The sequence below is a fragment of the Propithecus coquereli genome, unplaced genomic scaffold (genome assembly GCF_000956105.1).
Source record: "Propithecus coquereli isolate 6110/MARCELLA unplaced genomic scaffold, Pcoq_1.0 Scaffold438, whole genome shotgun sequence".
NCBI lineage: Eukaryota > Metazoa > Chordata > Mammalia > Primates > Indriidae > Propithecus > Propithecus coquereli.
Genome location: NW_012150152.1, coordinates 545,100 through 561,432, shown reverse-complemented (window position 1 = coordinate 561,432; position 16,333 = coordinate 545,100). Strand labels below are relative to the sequence as shown.

At 51.1% G+C, this 16,333-nt stretch overlaps 2 protein-coding genes across 6 annotated transcripts in view; one reads left to right on the top strand and one right to left on the bottom strand.

Moving 5' to 3' along the window:
- SUGP2 (SURP and G patch domain containing 2) overlaps positions 1 to 4,426 on the bottom strand; it is a 31,224-nt gene extending 26,798 nt beyond the window's left edge. For 4 of the 5 annotated variants that reach the window (XR_001137875.1, XR_001137876.1, XM_012654071.1 and 1 more), the window contains exons 1-2: positions 4,292 to 4,426; positions 2,867 to 3,001 (exon numbers count right to left, since the gene is read on the bottom strand). Coding sequence is in view for 3 of the 5 variants with exons in the window: in XM_012654071.1 (XP_012509525.1) it covers positions 2,867 to 2,990 (124 nt within the window). In the remaining 2 variants the exon portion in view is untranslated. Of the gene's footprint in view, positions 1 to 2,866; positions 3,002 to 3,586; positions 3,600 to 4,291 lie in introns of those variants that run through there. The other variant, XM_012654075.1, reaches the window with a different exon arrangement.
- A 7,658-nt stretch (positions 4,427 to 12,084) lies between these two features.
- Positions 12,085 to 16,333, top strand: part of ARMC6 (armadillo repeat containing 6) — a 14,849-nt gene continuing 10,600 nt past the window's right edge. The window contains exons 1-3 of the mRNA XM_012654076.1: positions 12,085 to 12,144; positions 13,846 to 14,012; positions 15,338 to 15,420. Of these exons, the coding sequence (XP_012509530.1) occupies positions 13,892 to 14,012; positions 15,338 to 15,420 (204 nt within the window). The 5' untranslated portion in view covers positions 12,085 to 12,144; positions 13,846 to 13,891. The remainder of the gene's footprint in view (positions 12,145 to 13,845; positions 14,013 to 15,337; positions 15,421 to 16,333) is intronic.

The window sequence follows — 16,333 nt, the reverse complement described above, 5'->3', positions numbered from 1 at the left end:
GCCACGGCTGACAGTACCCACAACAGCAGACCCAAGGCTGGCCGAATCAATCCCTTAAAAAGGTCTGCCAGGCTAATCAACCCCCTCACTGGAGCTGAAAAAACAAAGACCCAAGCAGGCAAGAGGGAAGGCAAGAGCTAAATAAGCCATATCAAGGGAGGCCATGATGGAAATTGAACAGTGTCTATTTTTGTCATTGGTGTAGAAAAGGGGAAACGTACTTGCATTTGCTTATTTACATACAGAGAAACTGTAAGAAGCTAGGAACAGAACTGAAGTATGGGCCTATGGAAACAGTAGGCCTCAGGACTTCTCATGGAGTGCCCTTCTAACTTCCTAGCTTTTGAATCAGAATCTATCACCTAGTTTTAAAAAATCAAATGAAAAGGGAAAGAGAGGTGCCAGAAGGTAGTAATGGGCTAAGAGGCCAAAGGAAACCAAAGTCCTGTGTAAATGCAAGTTCATTTCTTCAACAAGTACTTATTGAGTACGTATGTTGTGCGGGCAACTTTAGACAGTAGGCCATGAAATTACAGCAAGGAAAGGAGACCTCTCTCAGACTTCTCAGTTGAGGGAGCCAGACATAAAAATATATCAGGTGCAAGTAAGTGCCAAGAAAAAAAATTCAAGCTGGTGGAAACATGAGATGGGAATGCCATTTTTTAGAGAGACAGGGTCTCACTATGTTGCCCAGGCTGGAGTGCAGTGGCTATTCAAAGCATGATCGTAGCACGCTGCAACCTCATACTTCTGGGCTCAAGTGATCCTCCTGCATCAGCCTCCCGTAGCTGGGACTACAGGCATGTACCACTGCATGTACCACTGTACCCAGCTGATGCCATTTTTAGACAGACTGGTCAAGGACAGTAGCTCTGACAATATGGCAGCAGCAGCCTGGTGTGAGGGGCTAGACCATCTGGTTGTGAGCGGAAGCCTTCTAGGCAGAGAGGACATGAGGACAAGGCCCTGAAGTAGGACCAGTAGGTGGCCAATGTGGCCAGAAGGGAACAGAAGGAACGAGAGGCAAAGTGGTAGGAAGGTGGCTCCCAAACTCTGCTACTGGAGTCCCCAGGGGACCCTCTCCCCATACCTTATCGAATTAATTAGGATGGGGAGTGACCTGGACATCAGGATTTCAAAAAGGTATTAAAACCCTCCTGTCCTGGCCTTTGGACGATTCTAGTGCGCATTCTGGGTGAAACAGAAAGCCACTGAAGGGTTCTGAGCAGAGGGATGACCTCACTTGCTATGGTGTAGAGAACGGATTGCAGGGAAGGAGAGTGGATGTGGATGTTCCAGCAAGGAATCCGCTGTGATAATCCAGGTATTGATTATTGGCACTGATGGTATAATTAGGGTGGGAGTATTAGAGACAGAGAGTGGTGGCTGGATTCTGCACAACAGAATTTTCAAATACCCTGGTTTAAGAGAAAAAGGGAAAGTTCAGAGTGGAACAGACACAGAAAAAGGCTGACCAACAGACCATGCAGCTTTGTGACAGAGATGTTCTACAACCACCTAGCTTCCTGCTAGGTTTCTAGTCTCCTATTCCTTCCCCCTAATCTTTCTTGAGGTAACTAAGATATGTTACCTCTTGAGTCCCCAGGTAAAGTTAAACCAAGACTTAAATCTTCATCTACATAAACACCTAAGTATTCCGAATTATGTAAATGAATCATAAAAGTACTGAAAAATGCACAAAACACCACAGATACAGTTACTTCTGAAGCATAAGAAAGCAGTTAAGAAAACTTTTAATTTCCTCTTTACTTTTTAATTGTTCCAATCTTTTATAATGAGAACGTTTACATGTAGTATTCAGGTAATTTTTGAAAACTCAAAATCTAGAGACAACTTCTGAGCCTTGGTTTCTCCAGGTCCAAGGTATGTTTATTACTCCTACTCCAAACACTCAGACTTACTCAGCCAACACTGAGGAAATCTATACCCCGACACTGGTGCAGCTGGGAGCAGCACTGCATGGAGGAGGCAGGCCCAGGGCAGAGAAGTAAATGGTATATAGTGTACTTCCCTGGAGTGGGGAAGTGCAATCAAATCAACCTCAAGGTCTGCTGAGGCTTCCTAGGGAAAGGTCCCTGTGTGTCTGAGTTTTGGTATCTGAGAGAATTAACCAGGCAGAGCTGGGACAGGAGGGATTCAAAGCACAGACAACAGGCAGCACAGTAGCACTGAAAGGTAAGGCCCAAGACAGGAGGTGAGGGACCTTCACGTCATCCTGCAATCTGCGTAGGCATCGTTTTTGATTCTGCTGGCACGGTGTGTCAAAACTTTCCAAAGAGAATGTTTGCAGGCAGCACCTACACTCAGCAGCTCTATAAGTTCCCCATGCCCTTCTGTCTTGCACACACCCTATGACCTGGCTGCTCCTGTACTCATCTGAGGATGCAAGCCTGCAATGGAGAGCCCCAAGATTCCAAAAAGGGCAGTGGCCCAGTGAGGTTGGCACTAATAGATCTGGAGAACAACTATACGGAGGGCAGATTTGAGGAGAATGAAGCCAGAAGCAGAGATACCCTGCAGGAGGAAATTGTTGCAATAATCCAGGAGAGAACTGGTAAGAGTTTAATCCTGGACAGTAGTGGTGGGATGGAGCCAGGAGAGCAATTCAAGAACCTCTCTTTAGGTGGGGAGGATGCCTGGCTACGAGAAGCTCCAGATAATGACAATACTACATTCCACACCATGATGTGACAGACAGGTGGGCCCAGAGAAAACATTATTACAAAATCCTTATTACAAATAAGGAAAGTAAGGATCAGAAGAGTTGCATAGTTTGCCCAAAGTACTGAAATCCTCCTGCCCTGGCCCCTAAACATCCTCCTTTCCCCCCCCAGAAATATTTTACCTTGAGCTTTAAACTGAAGAGTTGTTTCACCTACAGCCTCACCACTGGGGTCTATGTGATATCGTTTAGCTTTTTCTTGTAATACAGAATCAAAAGTCTCCTGAGCAATTCGCCTTGCTGCCATGTTTCTTTGACCTGTAGTTAGAGAGGAATAAAAACACACACACACTAAGAATTACAACTCATGCTCACAGACCCCGATCACTCTATTTCACCTAGTCCTCAAAGTAACAAGGCAGTAATCCATATCCTGGCATGGTACTTCAGAGGCAAGCCCATCCCTTTAAGGGGGCCTCTGCACGCATCAAGTTCACAGGTGTGTTTGTTGAGAAGGAGAAAGACAGACCTGTGAGTCTGTGTTCTCAGAATCCACTAAAAGACGCTCAGTAAAAGCAATCCTGAGCCAACACACGGTAACTGACCGTAACAGCAGAGGAAGAATGGGAGCACCATCCTCGCAAATGGTGGGTAGGAAAAACATGATCATTCTTTTCCCATTTCACAGACTGGGCAAAGAGGCTCTAAAAACTTACTTCTCCTCTGAGAGAAGCCTCTTGACCAGTGAGTGGAGGAATCCCAGACCAGTGACAGAGCTCACTCTGCGCTAGGTCCTTGCATGATCTCCTTTGCTTCTTGCAACACCCCCCTGAAGAGGGGGGTCCTATTTAGAATGACATTATACAAAAGAGGAAAAAAGGGGACTCAGGATAAGTGACCTACCCAAGGTCAGACAGCCTGGACTTGAACCTGGCAACAGGGCACTGGTAGCGGAGACAAAGCCCTGAAAAATGAGTAGGAAAAGACTAAGAAGCAACATTTAGGAGTCCAGTGGCCCGCCACCTCCAACTTCAAGAGGCAGGCCTGTCCCCACCTTACGGTCATGCCCTATAACCATCATCCCCACCGAAGGGCTGAAGCCCCTTCAGCCTTTTTCCCGGGGCGCCCCCTTGTTCTGTGCTGGAGAAGGGCAGGGTCTCCGAGTCAGGTGACCCGGGTTTAAATGAAATGACCTAACCTTGCTGCGCCTCTGTTCCCCACCTAAGGAATGGGAAGCTAACATCGGGGGCTGCTGTGGGGACTGAACCAGTTCCTAAGAGGTAAAAGGCCCGATGCGGCGCCCGGCCGCCGTTATCACCCCAAGAGCAGAGGCCGTTCGAGGCTGAGGCGGAATGAATGAACAGGTGAACCAACGAGCCCTTTGCGATGTGGCTCGCCTTCTCCCGGCCTCCGAGGACGAAGAAATCGGGGTGCCGGGCCCTGGAGGCCGCAGCCCGCCCCTCAGGCCAGTCCGGCCGAGACGCGTCCGTCGCCGCAGCCTGAAGGCCGAGCCCGCGACGCCATCACCGAGCCCGGGGCCCCCAGGGCTGAGCCCGAGCCTCCCACCCTGGGGCCCACCCGCCGACAACGCCAGGTCCCGGGCCTCACCCGGAGCCCACCGCGCGCGGAGCCGCCCCCGCCGCCACCTCAGGCTCCTCACTCGCCGCCGCCGTCGCCGCCGCGCGAGGCGGGGACATGCAAATGAGCCAACGGTCTCCGCAGCGCCGCGCCGCGCAGGCGCAAGCCGCCGCCGAGCCCTGGTGCGCAGGCGCAGGCCGCCGCTGCCAAGCTCTCTTGCGCAGGCGCGCTGCCGGCTTCTTCTGGGCGGACGCTGCCAAAGGCGAAAAATTTCCCTGCCGGGGGCGGCGACACCAGTGAGAGGTCCGGAAAGGGCGGCAAAAATGCTCCCGGCGCGCACCAGGTGGCCCTCTTGGCTTTACTGGCTTTCGCGGTCACCCTTGGTTGCCCACGGAGCCGTCCGGGGGATCTGAGGGAAGCCGAGACGAGGAGGCGCCAGGGCGCCTGCGCGCGTACGGCGGCCGGTAGGGGGGAGCGGCCGCGCAGGGAGTGACAGCCACGAACCCCACCCTTTCCTCACGTGGCCGCGGAGACTCGGTGAGCAGCGGCGGCCACCGAGCCCCGTCGCGCGCGGAGAGGGGAGTGGGCACCGCGGGGTCGGGTTGGTGGCTGTGACGCGACCCTAGGGGACTTGGTTTTGGGGAATGAAAGAATCTTACCGAAGCCGCCCGGGGACGAAAATTACCCGCTTCCCCGGCCTCCGCTTTTATTTTATTCATTCATTCAACACCTGTGTGCTGAGCGCCTGCTGCGCGTCGGGCCCGTCCTAGGCAGTGGAGGCAGGAGGCTAGACGGTACAGACAAACGAACGACGTAAGAGAGTGATGGGATCGGAGCGTTAGCCTGAGTGGTGTCCAAGGGTGTTCCTTGGGTAGCTGGGAAGGATGGGAACGAGGCAGGGAAGCACAGATGGGAAAGTCTACATAGGGAAAGTGCTGGAAAGGAGACTTTGTTTTGTTCTGAGTGGGTTAGGAAGCCACTGCACGGTTTTGAGCAGGCGACTGAGGTGGTGTCTGTGGGCTTTCAAGGCTGCTGTGTGGGAAATGGAGGTTCAGGGTGCGGCAGGGAGGAGGCTGGTGAGACCTCCCATGAGGGAGGATGGGGCCTGAACCAGAATGGGTGTGGCTGGTAAAGGGAGATGAGGTCATTAATTCAAGGTCCCCGCATGCCATGGCACTGTTTTGTTAATGAGCAGAACTGTGGCTTAGGGAGGGAAACTGGCTGCCGGCTGGGAGCCTTGCTAACCTTTCATCTTACCCCCAGCACACCCTGGACGCATTCTGGGGACTGATAATGCTGTTTTCCCCCCTCTCCTGGCCTGGGCTGTTCCCCAGGTGGCTCCTACATGACCATCCTCAGGTACCATCTTTCTCATATGTTCCAGATCTGTACTTTCTTCCTCCCACTCAGCCCTGTGCTGAACATTGGAGGATTCTATTCAGGGGTGATCACAGAGCCAGCCCTCCCCAACTCAGTGAGCTCAACACTGGGCAAAGAGAGAGGTTTGTGGGGCGGAGCTGGGGCCAGAGAGCATGGGATGGGCTCTGTCTGAGTGATCAGGGAAGGCAGCAGCCTGGAAGGGCTGGTAGAAGCTCCTCAGAGGACCCAGGGGACGGATGATGTTACTGAGGCCAGATAGAGTGATGGGGTCCTGGCCAGGCTTCTTACTGCCTGTATGACCTCTGCAGGCTCTTCCTTCTCTGAGCTTCAGATTCTTCATCAGTAAAGTAGGCGTGACGACATTCCCCTGTAGTGTTATAGTCCAACAGGGTTGTGTTGCCTGCTGCACAGAGAAGAGCCATTACACTGAGACGGCCAGAGTTGTGGCAGAGAAAGAGGTTAATATCACAGAGCACCAAGTGAGGAGATGGGAACAGTTTCTCAAATCTGTCTCCCTGAGAATTTGGGAGTAAGGGTTTTTAAAGATAGTTTGGTGGGCAAAGGGTTAGGCGATTGGGTCTGCTGATTGGCTGGGTTTGGGGTGGAACCAAAGGTGTGTAGAAATTCCCTTTGCTGAGTTGGTTCTTGAGCGGGGTTGCAATACCAGTTGAGTCAGTTCCTTGTTATGGGCCACTGGTCTGGGTGGGTCAGCTGGAATGCAGGGTCTGGAGCATATCTCAAAAGCTGGCCTGAGGTTTCACAAGGTGATGGTATCTATGGAGAGAGTTAAGAGTCTTGACAACCGTCAGCTATGTGACTCCTGACAAGCAATTATAGGCAAGCAAACTAGGGGACAATGGCTGGTTATCGTTATTTTTAACTATGCCTGTGCCTTTGTAGAGTTTAGGCCCCTACCACAGTTCTCACCTTGCACCCCATTATTAATTTATAAAAGGTGGTTTCAGTCACCCCTGGGCTTGATTCCACCTCATCCCTGAGGTGTGGGCTCATGAGATGGAAAGGGCAGATGACCAATCTGGCTTCTTTCTGCTAAGGGAACAAGGGGCATAGTTGGGGTTGAGGCCAGGGTGAGAGGAATGAAACCATTTTGCAGTTGTCTGCAAGTATTCCTGGGTGCTGGGTTTCAGATCTAAAATTTGCATGACAAAAACATTAGTACTTTCATTGACAGCCTTAGTGCAGTACTTAAATGGACAGCAGACTGTAAGATAGATAATGAGCCCTAGGATAAGGAGTGAGAGTCCCAGCTTCAGGAGTCCCTGCAGAACTGATCTGAAGTTCTGGGGAATCCAAGTGAATAATCCCAAAACCAGTCAGGTGTGGGGTCACTAGTAGAGACCTGTTATAGCCACACAGTTTGTTGGGAAATTTTTTCTATTCGGATTTCAACTTCTTCTGAGGTGTTTATATAGATACAACAGGTAGTGTTTAACACTGTACAGACTCTCCCTTGTTTAGCACAGGAAGTCTAGTGCTGCCAGGTTATCTAGGACTACCTGAGCTAGCAAGTTGAGGGAGCTTTGTTGAGCCCTAAGGCTTTTTGTAGTGTCTTCTGTCATCAGTCCTAGAGTCATAGACAGACAGACTTCTAATCATGTCTCTGTTGATATATACTCTGTAAGTAGGGACTAGTACTCCCAGCAGGCTTTGCCACCAGGTGTCCTGGTATCCTCCTGGCAGCCCTCTCTTAAGTCTATGGGGCAGGGAGTGGAGACTCTGTTAGGGAGGGTAGTAAAAGGGGTTGTGAAGTGACCTAGCAGGTGAGAGCCTCTGTGTGCAGGCTGTCTATATAACAGTGGGCCCACGCCAGTGACGGAGGGTCAGACCCCATGCCACAGACAAAGGTATATCCTAGGGCCATGCATGTAATGTCTCCGAGATTGTATTCATTTATGGGTTTACTTATAGAGAGTTTAGCCAGCACAGAATCAAACCAAGGGTCATGATATTCATAAGCTTTCTAAAATCTATCTACATGTTGTTTCAGGTATATTACCTGTTGGCATAAAGCTGTCAATTCCCCATCCAATCCTGGTTACATTTGTTAGTCTAATAAGCTAAGGATCGAGGTGGTCCCATGGGCCACTGTTCTCTGCCGATCTTGAGGAGTTGGGACAAGTCAAAACATGGAAGTAGGGGTATCCTGATGGGTGACCAACTGAACTTGAAAAGTAGTTAAGGACAGAGGAAGATCTAAGTGAGTGGTCACGTCAGGGATGTCTACAGAGTCAGTCATGGGGGTCACCGATGGCAAATGTTTGTCTTGGTTGGATTTGGGAAGATGCCAACAAATCCAACGATCAGACAGATGTCCCCCTTTGCGATATTTTGGGATAGTTTAATTACTGTGTTGTCATGCCATTCTAGGCCATGTGACAAAAGAAGGAGGGATAAAAAGGTGGCTAAGGTCACAGCCCCAAAAGGTGGCATCCTCCATGAGCCTAAGTGTTCAGGATGTGTAAGCAAAGGAAAGCAGGGAACCATTATGGCATGGCATAGACTAGCCCAGATACAGATGATCCTGGTAATGGTGATAATTAGGGTGACGATAACATAACCGTATGAATTTATCATCTTTTTCTTGGGATTCAGGCAGGACAGGCTTTTTTCTATTGTTACCTGCTGAATCATAACCTTACACCTTTTCTGCATTGACTTCTTTTGCCTGAGTAACAAAAAACACTGCACATAGGGGATCTCATCCCATTTTTCTTCCCTTCTACAGAATAAATCTAACTGTTCTGATCCCAGCAAGCAGTGTGGCCAGTGTGGTGAAGAAAAACTGTTTGCGGGGCAATGGGGAAAAGCTGAAGGACTTCCAGTTTTTGAGAAGGCGTCCCAGCCAGCTACCTTCTGGCATGGCAGGTGCCTGGTTCCCCGTACTGTTGTTGTTCTGGCACAAATTCATCTCCAGCTCTCAAAAGGGAGTCTCCAGTAGTTTATAGGGACACCCAGTCTGCTGGATTGGACCCAAATCAGACTTTCAATTTTCTTGGCCTGATCGGAAGCCCAAAGTGGCAGAGAGAAAAACAGTACGATAGGCACAGGTGTAGCCCCACCAGATGGACCGCGGCGCTCCCCTCCTGCTGAGTAATGCCACGAGATAGTGCTTCTCAAAGCAGAGCTCAGCAGGATTTTAGAACCCACGCTCCCACTGTGATATAGAGTCCTGTGACTCCCACGTGCAGACCCCTTCGCTGTCCGGCAGTTGTGAAGAGGCTGAGGTGACCTGGGAGCGGGGGCGCACTTCACTCAACCCTTTAGGCTTGAGCTGAGCGAGCCCAGACGGTCCCTGCGATAGTGGGAATGGGGCCTGTGGGGGTTCCACTGGTCCCCCGGCGGTATAGAACAAACACTGCCACAGTTTCCCAAGCCCTTCCCCTCAGCTCCGGAGGGGTGAGTGGGAAGATACCCAAGATGAAGTGTGGGGGAGGTGCAGGGACACGGAAGGGAGCCACGATCAAAGTAAAGTGGATACCACACACACGCATACACACACACACAGTCAAAAGTTCAAGACCATTCTTCCGGACAGAACTCCTATGAAATGACTCTTCCAATAATATAGGGACAGCCAGCCAAGGCCTGCAAAGGAGGCACAATGCCTCCAGCGAAGCCAGTAATCCGGAGAAGGAAAGGGGTGGAAGATGTGTTTCAAGAACTCACCAGAGACATCTTCTAGTTCCAGAAACTGTTTCTCCGCTGCAAACAGTTCCAAGCACTGTGTGTCAACAATGTCCCACTGGTAGGGACGGTGCCAGAGATGGCCCTCAGTCCAAGAAAACTGAGTGGCCACTAAGGCACATCTCTAAACCTGTGCCACTCATGAGAGGCTGCTAAACCACGGGAAAGCGCCCATAAGGGCGATCCCAGATGAGACCCCAATTTTTAACAGCCCAACTGGGTTGTATTGCCCGCTGCACAGAGAAGAGCCAGTACGCTGAGACATCTGCGGTTGCCGCAGAGACAGAGTTTTATGTAGCAGAATGCCAAGCAAGGAGACGGGAGAAATTTCTCAAATCTGTCTCCGTGAGAATTTGGCTGGGTTCGAGGCGGAACCATAGGTGTGTAGAAATTGAGTTGGTTCTTGGGTAGGCGATGCAAGACCAGTTGAGTCAGTTCCTCGGTGTGGGGCCACTGGTCTGGGTGGGTCAGCAGTTCCACTGGAATGTAGGCCCTGGAAGCTATCTCAAAAACTAGCCTTACAGCCAGGTGCGATGGCTCATGCCTGTAATCCCAGCACTCTGGGAGGCCGAGGCGGGAGGATCGCTTGAGCTCAGGAGTTCGAGACCAGCCTGAGCAAGAGCAAGACCCCGTCTGTACTAAAAATAGAAAAAAATTAGCCAGGCATGGTGGCACGTGCCTGTAGTCCCAGCTACTCGGGAGGCTGAGGCAGGAGGATGGCTCGAGCCCAGGAGTTTGAGGTTACTGTGAGGTAGGCTGACGCCATGGCACTCTAGTCCAGGCAACAGAGTGAGACTCTGTCTTAAAAAAAACCAAAAACCAAAACTAGCCTAAAGTTTCACAAGAATCATGTTATCTGTGGGAGCAATGAAGAAAGCTAAGAATCTTTATGACTCCTAAGTAGTAAGCAATTATAGGAAAGCAAGCTAGGGAACAATGGCTGGTTATAGATATATTTCCCCTACCAGAGTTCTCACTTGTGGCCCTTTATTAATTTTATAAAGGGCCATTTCACCAGGACATTATTAATTAAGAGGTAATTTGGCCAGTTTCTGCAGGGGAGTTAGGGCACCAAACCCCACACCTCAATCCTTTGCAGATAGGTCCTCTCCTCTCTGCTCCTGAAGAACAGGGTTCCCAAGGATTTCAAGGTCAGAGGTCAAGGAAAAGAGTAAGAGAATTTCGGCTGGGCCGGGTGGCTCATGCCTGTAATCCCAGCACTTTGGGAAGCTAAGACGAGAGGATCGCTCGAGGCCAGAAGTTCCAGAGCAGCCTGGGCAACATAGCAAAACCCTATCTCTACAGAAAATAAGAATTAAAAAAAATTTCTCCGTGGGGTGCTCAGGGTGGTAGTGGGAGGGGTGCCCTGGCCAGGTCTGAAGGGCAGGAGCTTCTGGGCTGAGTGCTACAGGATGAACTCTACTCCCACCACCTGGGCCAGGCTTCCACTCGGGCATGTGAACAGTGAACGGCCACCCTGTCACAGAGGCACAGTCCTACTGAAACCGCCCCTTGTAAATTAATAACAGGGTGCAAGGTGAGAACTGTGTCTGGTGCCTAAACTCTACAAAGGCACAGGCATAGTTAAAAATAATAACCAGCCATTGTCCCCTAGTTTGCTTGCCTGTAATTGCTTGTCAGGAGTCACATAGCTGACGGTCATAAAGATTGTTAACTCTTTCCATAGATACCATCACCTTGTGAAACGTAAGGCCAGTTTTTGAGACATGCTCCAGGGCCTGCATTCCGGTGGAACGGCTGACCCACCCAGACCAGTGGTCCCACACCAAGGAACTAACTCAACTGGTCTTATGACCCCTGCCCAAGAACCAACTCAGCAAAAAGACAATTTCTACACACCTATGGTTCCACCCGAGCCCAGCCAATTAGCAGACCAAATTGCCTAGCCCTTTGCCCGCCAAATTATCTTTAAAAACCCTTTCTCCCAAATTCCTGTGGAGATGGATTTGATAACTTCCTCCTGTCCCCTCTCATGGCAGCTGCAATGTTAACCTCTTTCTCTGCCGTAACCCCTGCTGTCTCAGCGAATTGGCTTCCTCTTGAGCAGCGGGCCTGGGCGGTGAACCTGGCTGGGTGGTCACGCTGGTATTACTGAATTACCTCTTAAGCAGTAAAGGAAAGGAACAAAGAGCTAATGTTTACTGAACTCCTGCTCTGTGCAAATCCTGTTCTAAGGGCTTTATAGGAGTTGGTTGAATTTTCACTACTGTGTGAGATGGGTTCTGTGTTTTTATCTGTTCCCCGCATGGGGGAGTTGAAGAGGGGAGGGCCTGGGACTTGAGATCCGCAGGCTGGCCGGGGAGCGGCCCTGCTCCCCCAGGGCGGTGTGCAGTGCCATGCGTGGTGAGCGTCTGCGTGGACGCAGGTGGAGTGCTCTGCACGTCCTGTGCCGCCTCTCGCCAAGAGAAGCGTGGGCTAGAGGGCCCTGTTTTCCACATGGCCCAAACTTCCCCTGAGATTTTTACATTTTTATTATTTTAATTTTTAAATTTTGTTAGAGATGGGATGTCACCACGTTGCCCAGGCTAGAGTGCGGTGGCTGTTCATGGGTGCAGTCGTTGCGTCCTGCATCCTCAAGCTTCTGGGCTCAAGCGATGCTCCCACCTCAGTTTCCCAAGTACACACTGGGATTTTTGCCAGATCCCCGCACCACTGTCCTAATGCCCCCGTGCCTTTTTCCACCCCCCCCCCACACTTTTCACGTGATATGTGATTCTAGAGTGGATCCAGGACCAGGAAGAAAACGCATATTGTTTTAAAGGAAAATATTAAGACAGGTGAGAAAGTTGATCATGGACTGTATATTAGGACTGTTTATTGTCTCAGTGTTGAATTTCATTTATATTGTGGTTGTGTAAAAGAATGTTCTTTTCATGGGAGATTCGTGCTGATATCTTTAGGAAAGAAGGGGTCCGGTGCCTAGATAACACTCAGAGGGCGTACATGCACACACACACCCCCCACAGATAAACGCAGCCAAATGTTAACAATTGCTGATGCTAGGTGACGGGCTTGCCAGTGTTCTTGCAACTTTACTGTGCGTTTACAAAGTGATCTATTTTCAGCCAAGTGCAGTGGCTTGTGCCTGTAGTCGTAGCTGCTCAGGAGGCAGAGGTGGGAGGATCACTTGAGGCCAGGAGTTCTAGTCTAGCCTGGGCAACATGGTTAGGACCCATCTCAAAGCAAAACAAAAAAAAAAGTGACTTACTTTAAATGGAAACTTGATATCAATTCCACAATGGAAACTTGATATTACTGTAATAGACATTGTAGATATAATAAAACAATTAAAATGAAAAAAGTTATTAACCTTTGTTAGCCTCTGGGCCTACGGCCTGTTTCTCCCTTTGTTACAAAGGAAGGTTGGCAAACTTTAGGTGCTAGTGACCCACTTGCACCCTGCGAGACCTTCATGTTGAGATCCTATGCACTGTGGAAATTACAAAGGGAATTGCCGTTTTTACTGAGTGCTTTGTCTTATTTAACATGACCTGTCCCCAAGCCCCCAGAAGGGAAGGCTCTGCCCAGAGTTAATGGGCCATCTAATTACTGCAACCCTTCCCCTGGTTTCCAGAGTGTGCCTTTACTGCATACTGGGTTTTATTTGCTTTTTTTTTTTTATGTATGTGTATAACCACATACACACACACATATTTTTTAAATTTTTTTATTTTTTATTTTATTTATTTTTTTTTTTGAGACAGAGTCTCACTCTGTTGCCCTGGCTAGGGTGAGTGCCGTGGCGTCAGCCTAGCTCACAGCAACCTCCAACTCCTGGGCTCAAGTGATCCTATTGCCTCAGCCTCCTGAGTAGCTGGAACTACAGGCACGCGCCACCATGCCCGGCTAATTTTTTCTATATAGTTTTAGTTGTCCGATTAATTTCTTTCTATTTTTAGTAGAGACGGGGTCTCGCTCTTGCTCAGGCTGGTCTCGAACTCCTGAGCTCAAACAATCCGCCCGCCTCGGCCTCCCAGAGTGCTAGGATTACAGGCGTGAGCCACCGCGCCCGGCCACATATTTTTTTTAGAGATGGGGTCTTGCTATGTTGCCTGGGCTAGATTCAAACTTCTGGGTTCAAGTGATCCTCCCGCCTCAGCCTCCTGAGTAGGTAGGACCGCAAGTGCACGCCACTACACCCCGCTAATTTTTTTTTATGTTTTGTACAGACAAGATCTCGCTATGTTTCCCAGGCTGGTCTTGAACTCTTGGCCTCAAGTGGTCCTCCTACCTTGGCTTCCCAAAGTGCTAGGATTACAGGCATGAGCCACCATGCCCGGCCCCTTCTGTCCTTTTAGAAGCTCTAAAGATATCAGGATATCACACTTTCCTGTGATCTAGGTGTTGAGAATTTTCCAGAGTGGTCACAAATTTTCAGTCCCTGGTAGATGCATCCTAAGTGGCATTTTCACGGTGGTGAGGCCCTGCAGCTGCCTACTCGCCTGTGATGAAGCTTTCTTCTCACCCTAACTTCTCAGCTCTGGTGTGTGTGTCGTCTGCACATCGACATCTCCGCAGGGGACGATGGCCTCCAGGTGTATCACCCAGGAGACCTTCAACGCAGCTGTGCTCGAGAACATCGAGGAGTTTGCGATGGGGCCTGAAGAGGCAGTGAAAGAAGCCGTGGAGCAGTTTGAATCACAAGGTACAGTTGTATGACTGTCACCTGCCATGCCTGGCTCTTACATGCAAGAGTGAGGAGGCCCTCCCTCCCTGGTGGGGCCTGCCACAGCCCCGTCATGCCTGGCATGGCAGCCGGGCACTCACTGGGCCCCATCCCCTCGCCACACTGCCCCAGGCAGACCTGCCACCCTGCTCCCACCTCATTCCCACCCTCTCTTTGTTGTCACCTCACCCAGATATTTATGGGGCTGGATCCTTCCTGTGGATCTCATTTTAATTGTGACTTCCTTGGAGAAGCTTTCCCTGACCCCGGCCTGGGAAGCAGGGCCGCCTGCCTCCCTGCCCTACTTGCACCCCACCTTGAGCTTATGGAGGCAAAAGGGGGTGTCAGTCACCAGCCTGTAGAAACAAGTGGCATCCCCACACCAGGCCATGGAGGAGAGTGGTCATGAGGGGGCTGTTTGCAATGATGTGCACAGGGTTAGGAGACCGCCGCCGGCCACAACAGGTACCCCAGGGGCCACAGCAGAGAGCAGGAGCTCTGAACAAGGATTACCTGACAGGTGACAGGCCCTCAGGTAGAGGCAGGGAGCAGGGAATGGACACCCGCATTCCCCTCCTTCTGTCCCCGATCTCGAGTCCAGCTCCCCACTGCAAAAGCCCGATAGCCAGAGGGCAAGGGCACCAGGGGCCAGAAGAAGTCAGAGGTCAGTCTCCCAGGCACAGAATGGGGTATGGGCCCTGGACAGGGGCTGGTGCGGTGACCAAAAGTGTCCAGCATAGTGGGGCTTCCCACGGGGGTCCCAGCAGGGGCAAGAATGAGGCCAGGGCCAGGAGGGATGGAGTCCCAAGAGAGAAAGCTGTGGAGTCCCCTCCCCTCTCACATTCACCAGGCTGAATGTGCCACCTCACCGCACAGACATAGCATGTTATAATGCAGCCTTGCTTGGCAATGGCCTCATTACCACTCTGCTCCCGTTGGCTGGCCCAATGACTCAGGCCTGTAATCCTAGCACTCTGGGAGGCCAAGGCAGGAGACTTGCTTGAGGCCAAGAGTTTGAGACCAGCCTGAACAAGAGTGGTAGCACATGCCTATAATCCTAACTACTCAGGAGGCTGAGGCAGGAGGATCGCTTAAGCCCCGGAGTTTCAGGTTTCAGTGAGCTATGATGACACCACTGCACTCTAGCCCCAACAACAGAGCAAGACTCTGTCTCAAAAAAAAAAAGGCTTCCAGAGTGAGGTGTTCCCAGCAGAAGGGACATGAGGCGTGACTCCAGCAAGCCCATGAGGTTGACAACTGTCACTTGTTTTCTGACCACCCCACTACCCCCCCACCCCTGGCAGGGGTTGATCTGAGGAACATTGTAAAGATGGCGCCTAAAGTCTCTGAGGATGGACTCCAGGAGCCCACGCACGACATCCTGCAGGTAGGAGCGCGTAGCCTGTGCAGGAAGTCCTGTGTCACCATTTAACAGTCTGTGTAGGGGCACCTCTTCCCTACTTCCCGGATGACAGAACCCAGGCTCTGAAGGCTAGAGGACTACCAGCGTGCATGGGCAAGCTTGAGTTTGCCACTCAGGTCTCCCTGAGTCCATGTCTGAGGGCAGCACGCTTTGGGGGGCGTGGTTGGGGGCGCTGAGCTCCATGTGCAGCACACATTCTGAGATGGGAGTGGACGGCATGCTCTTGGTTGTCCCCGCGCTGGGAGTCTGGGGTCAAGGGCACCATTGAGAAGCCTCTCGGGCCTCCCAGAGAGAGAGAGGAATCCCAGGAAGAGAGAGTGTGATTGTGATAAGGCGCAGGTGTTGAGGGCTAGCTGTTTACTGGCACTTGATAGCGGGTCAGTTAACATTAAAGTCACCTGACTTAGTGATGGGGAAATGGGGGCTGGGAGCTGGCAGTCACCTCTCCAGTGACCCAAACGAGGGAGGTACCGCTCACAGAAGTTCAATGCTTTCCTTAAGGTCATCCACCAAACTTGGTAATACGGCGGGAGGCTCTAGCCCTTGTTGAGAACTGACTGTGGGCCCAGTTCTGCGCGGGCACTTTCTTCCCGCCGTTTCAGTCGTCCTCCAAACATCATCTGCAAGGTTGGGATTATGGTCCTCATTTCAGTCGTCCTCCAAACATCATCTGCAAGGTTGGGATTATGGTCCAACCTTTTACAAGGTTGGGATTATGGTGGGGAAATTGAGATCCTAAGAGAAAAAAATGACTCCCCCAGGCAGGGCGCCAGTGGCTCACGCCTGTAATCCTAGCACTCTGGGAGGCCGAGGCTGGCGGATGCTTTGAGCTCAGGAGTTCGTGACCAGCCTGAGCAAGAGCGAGACCCCCGTCTCT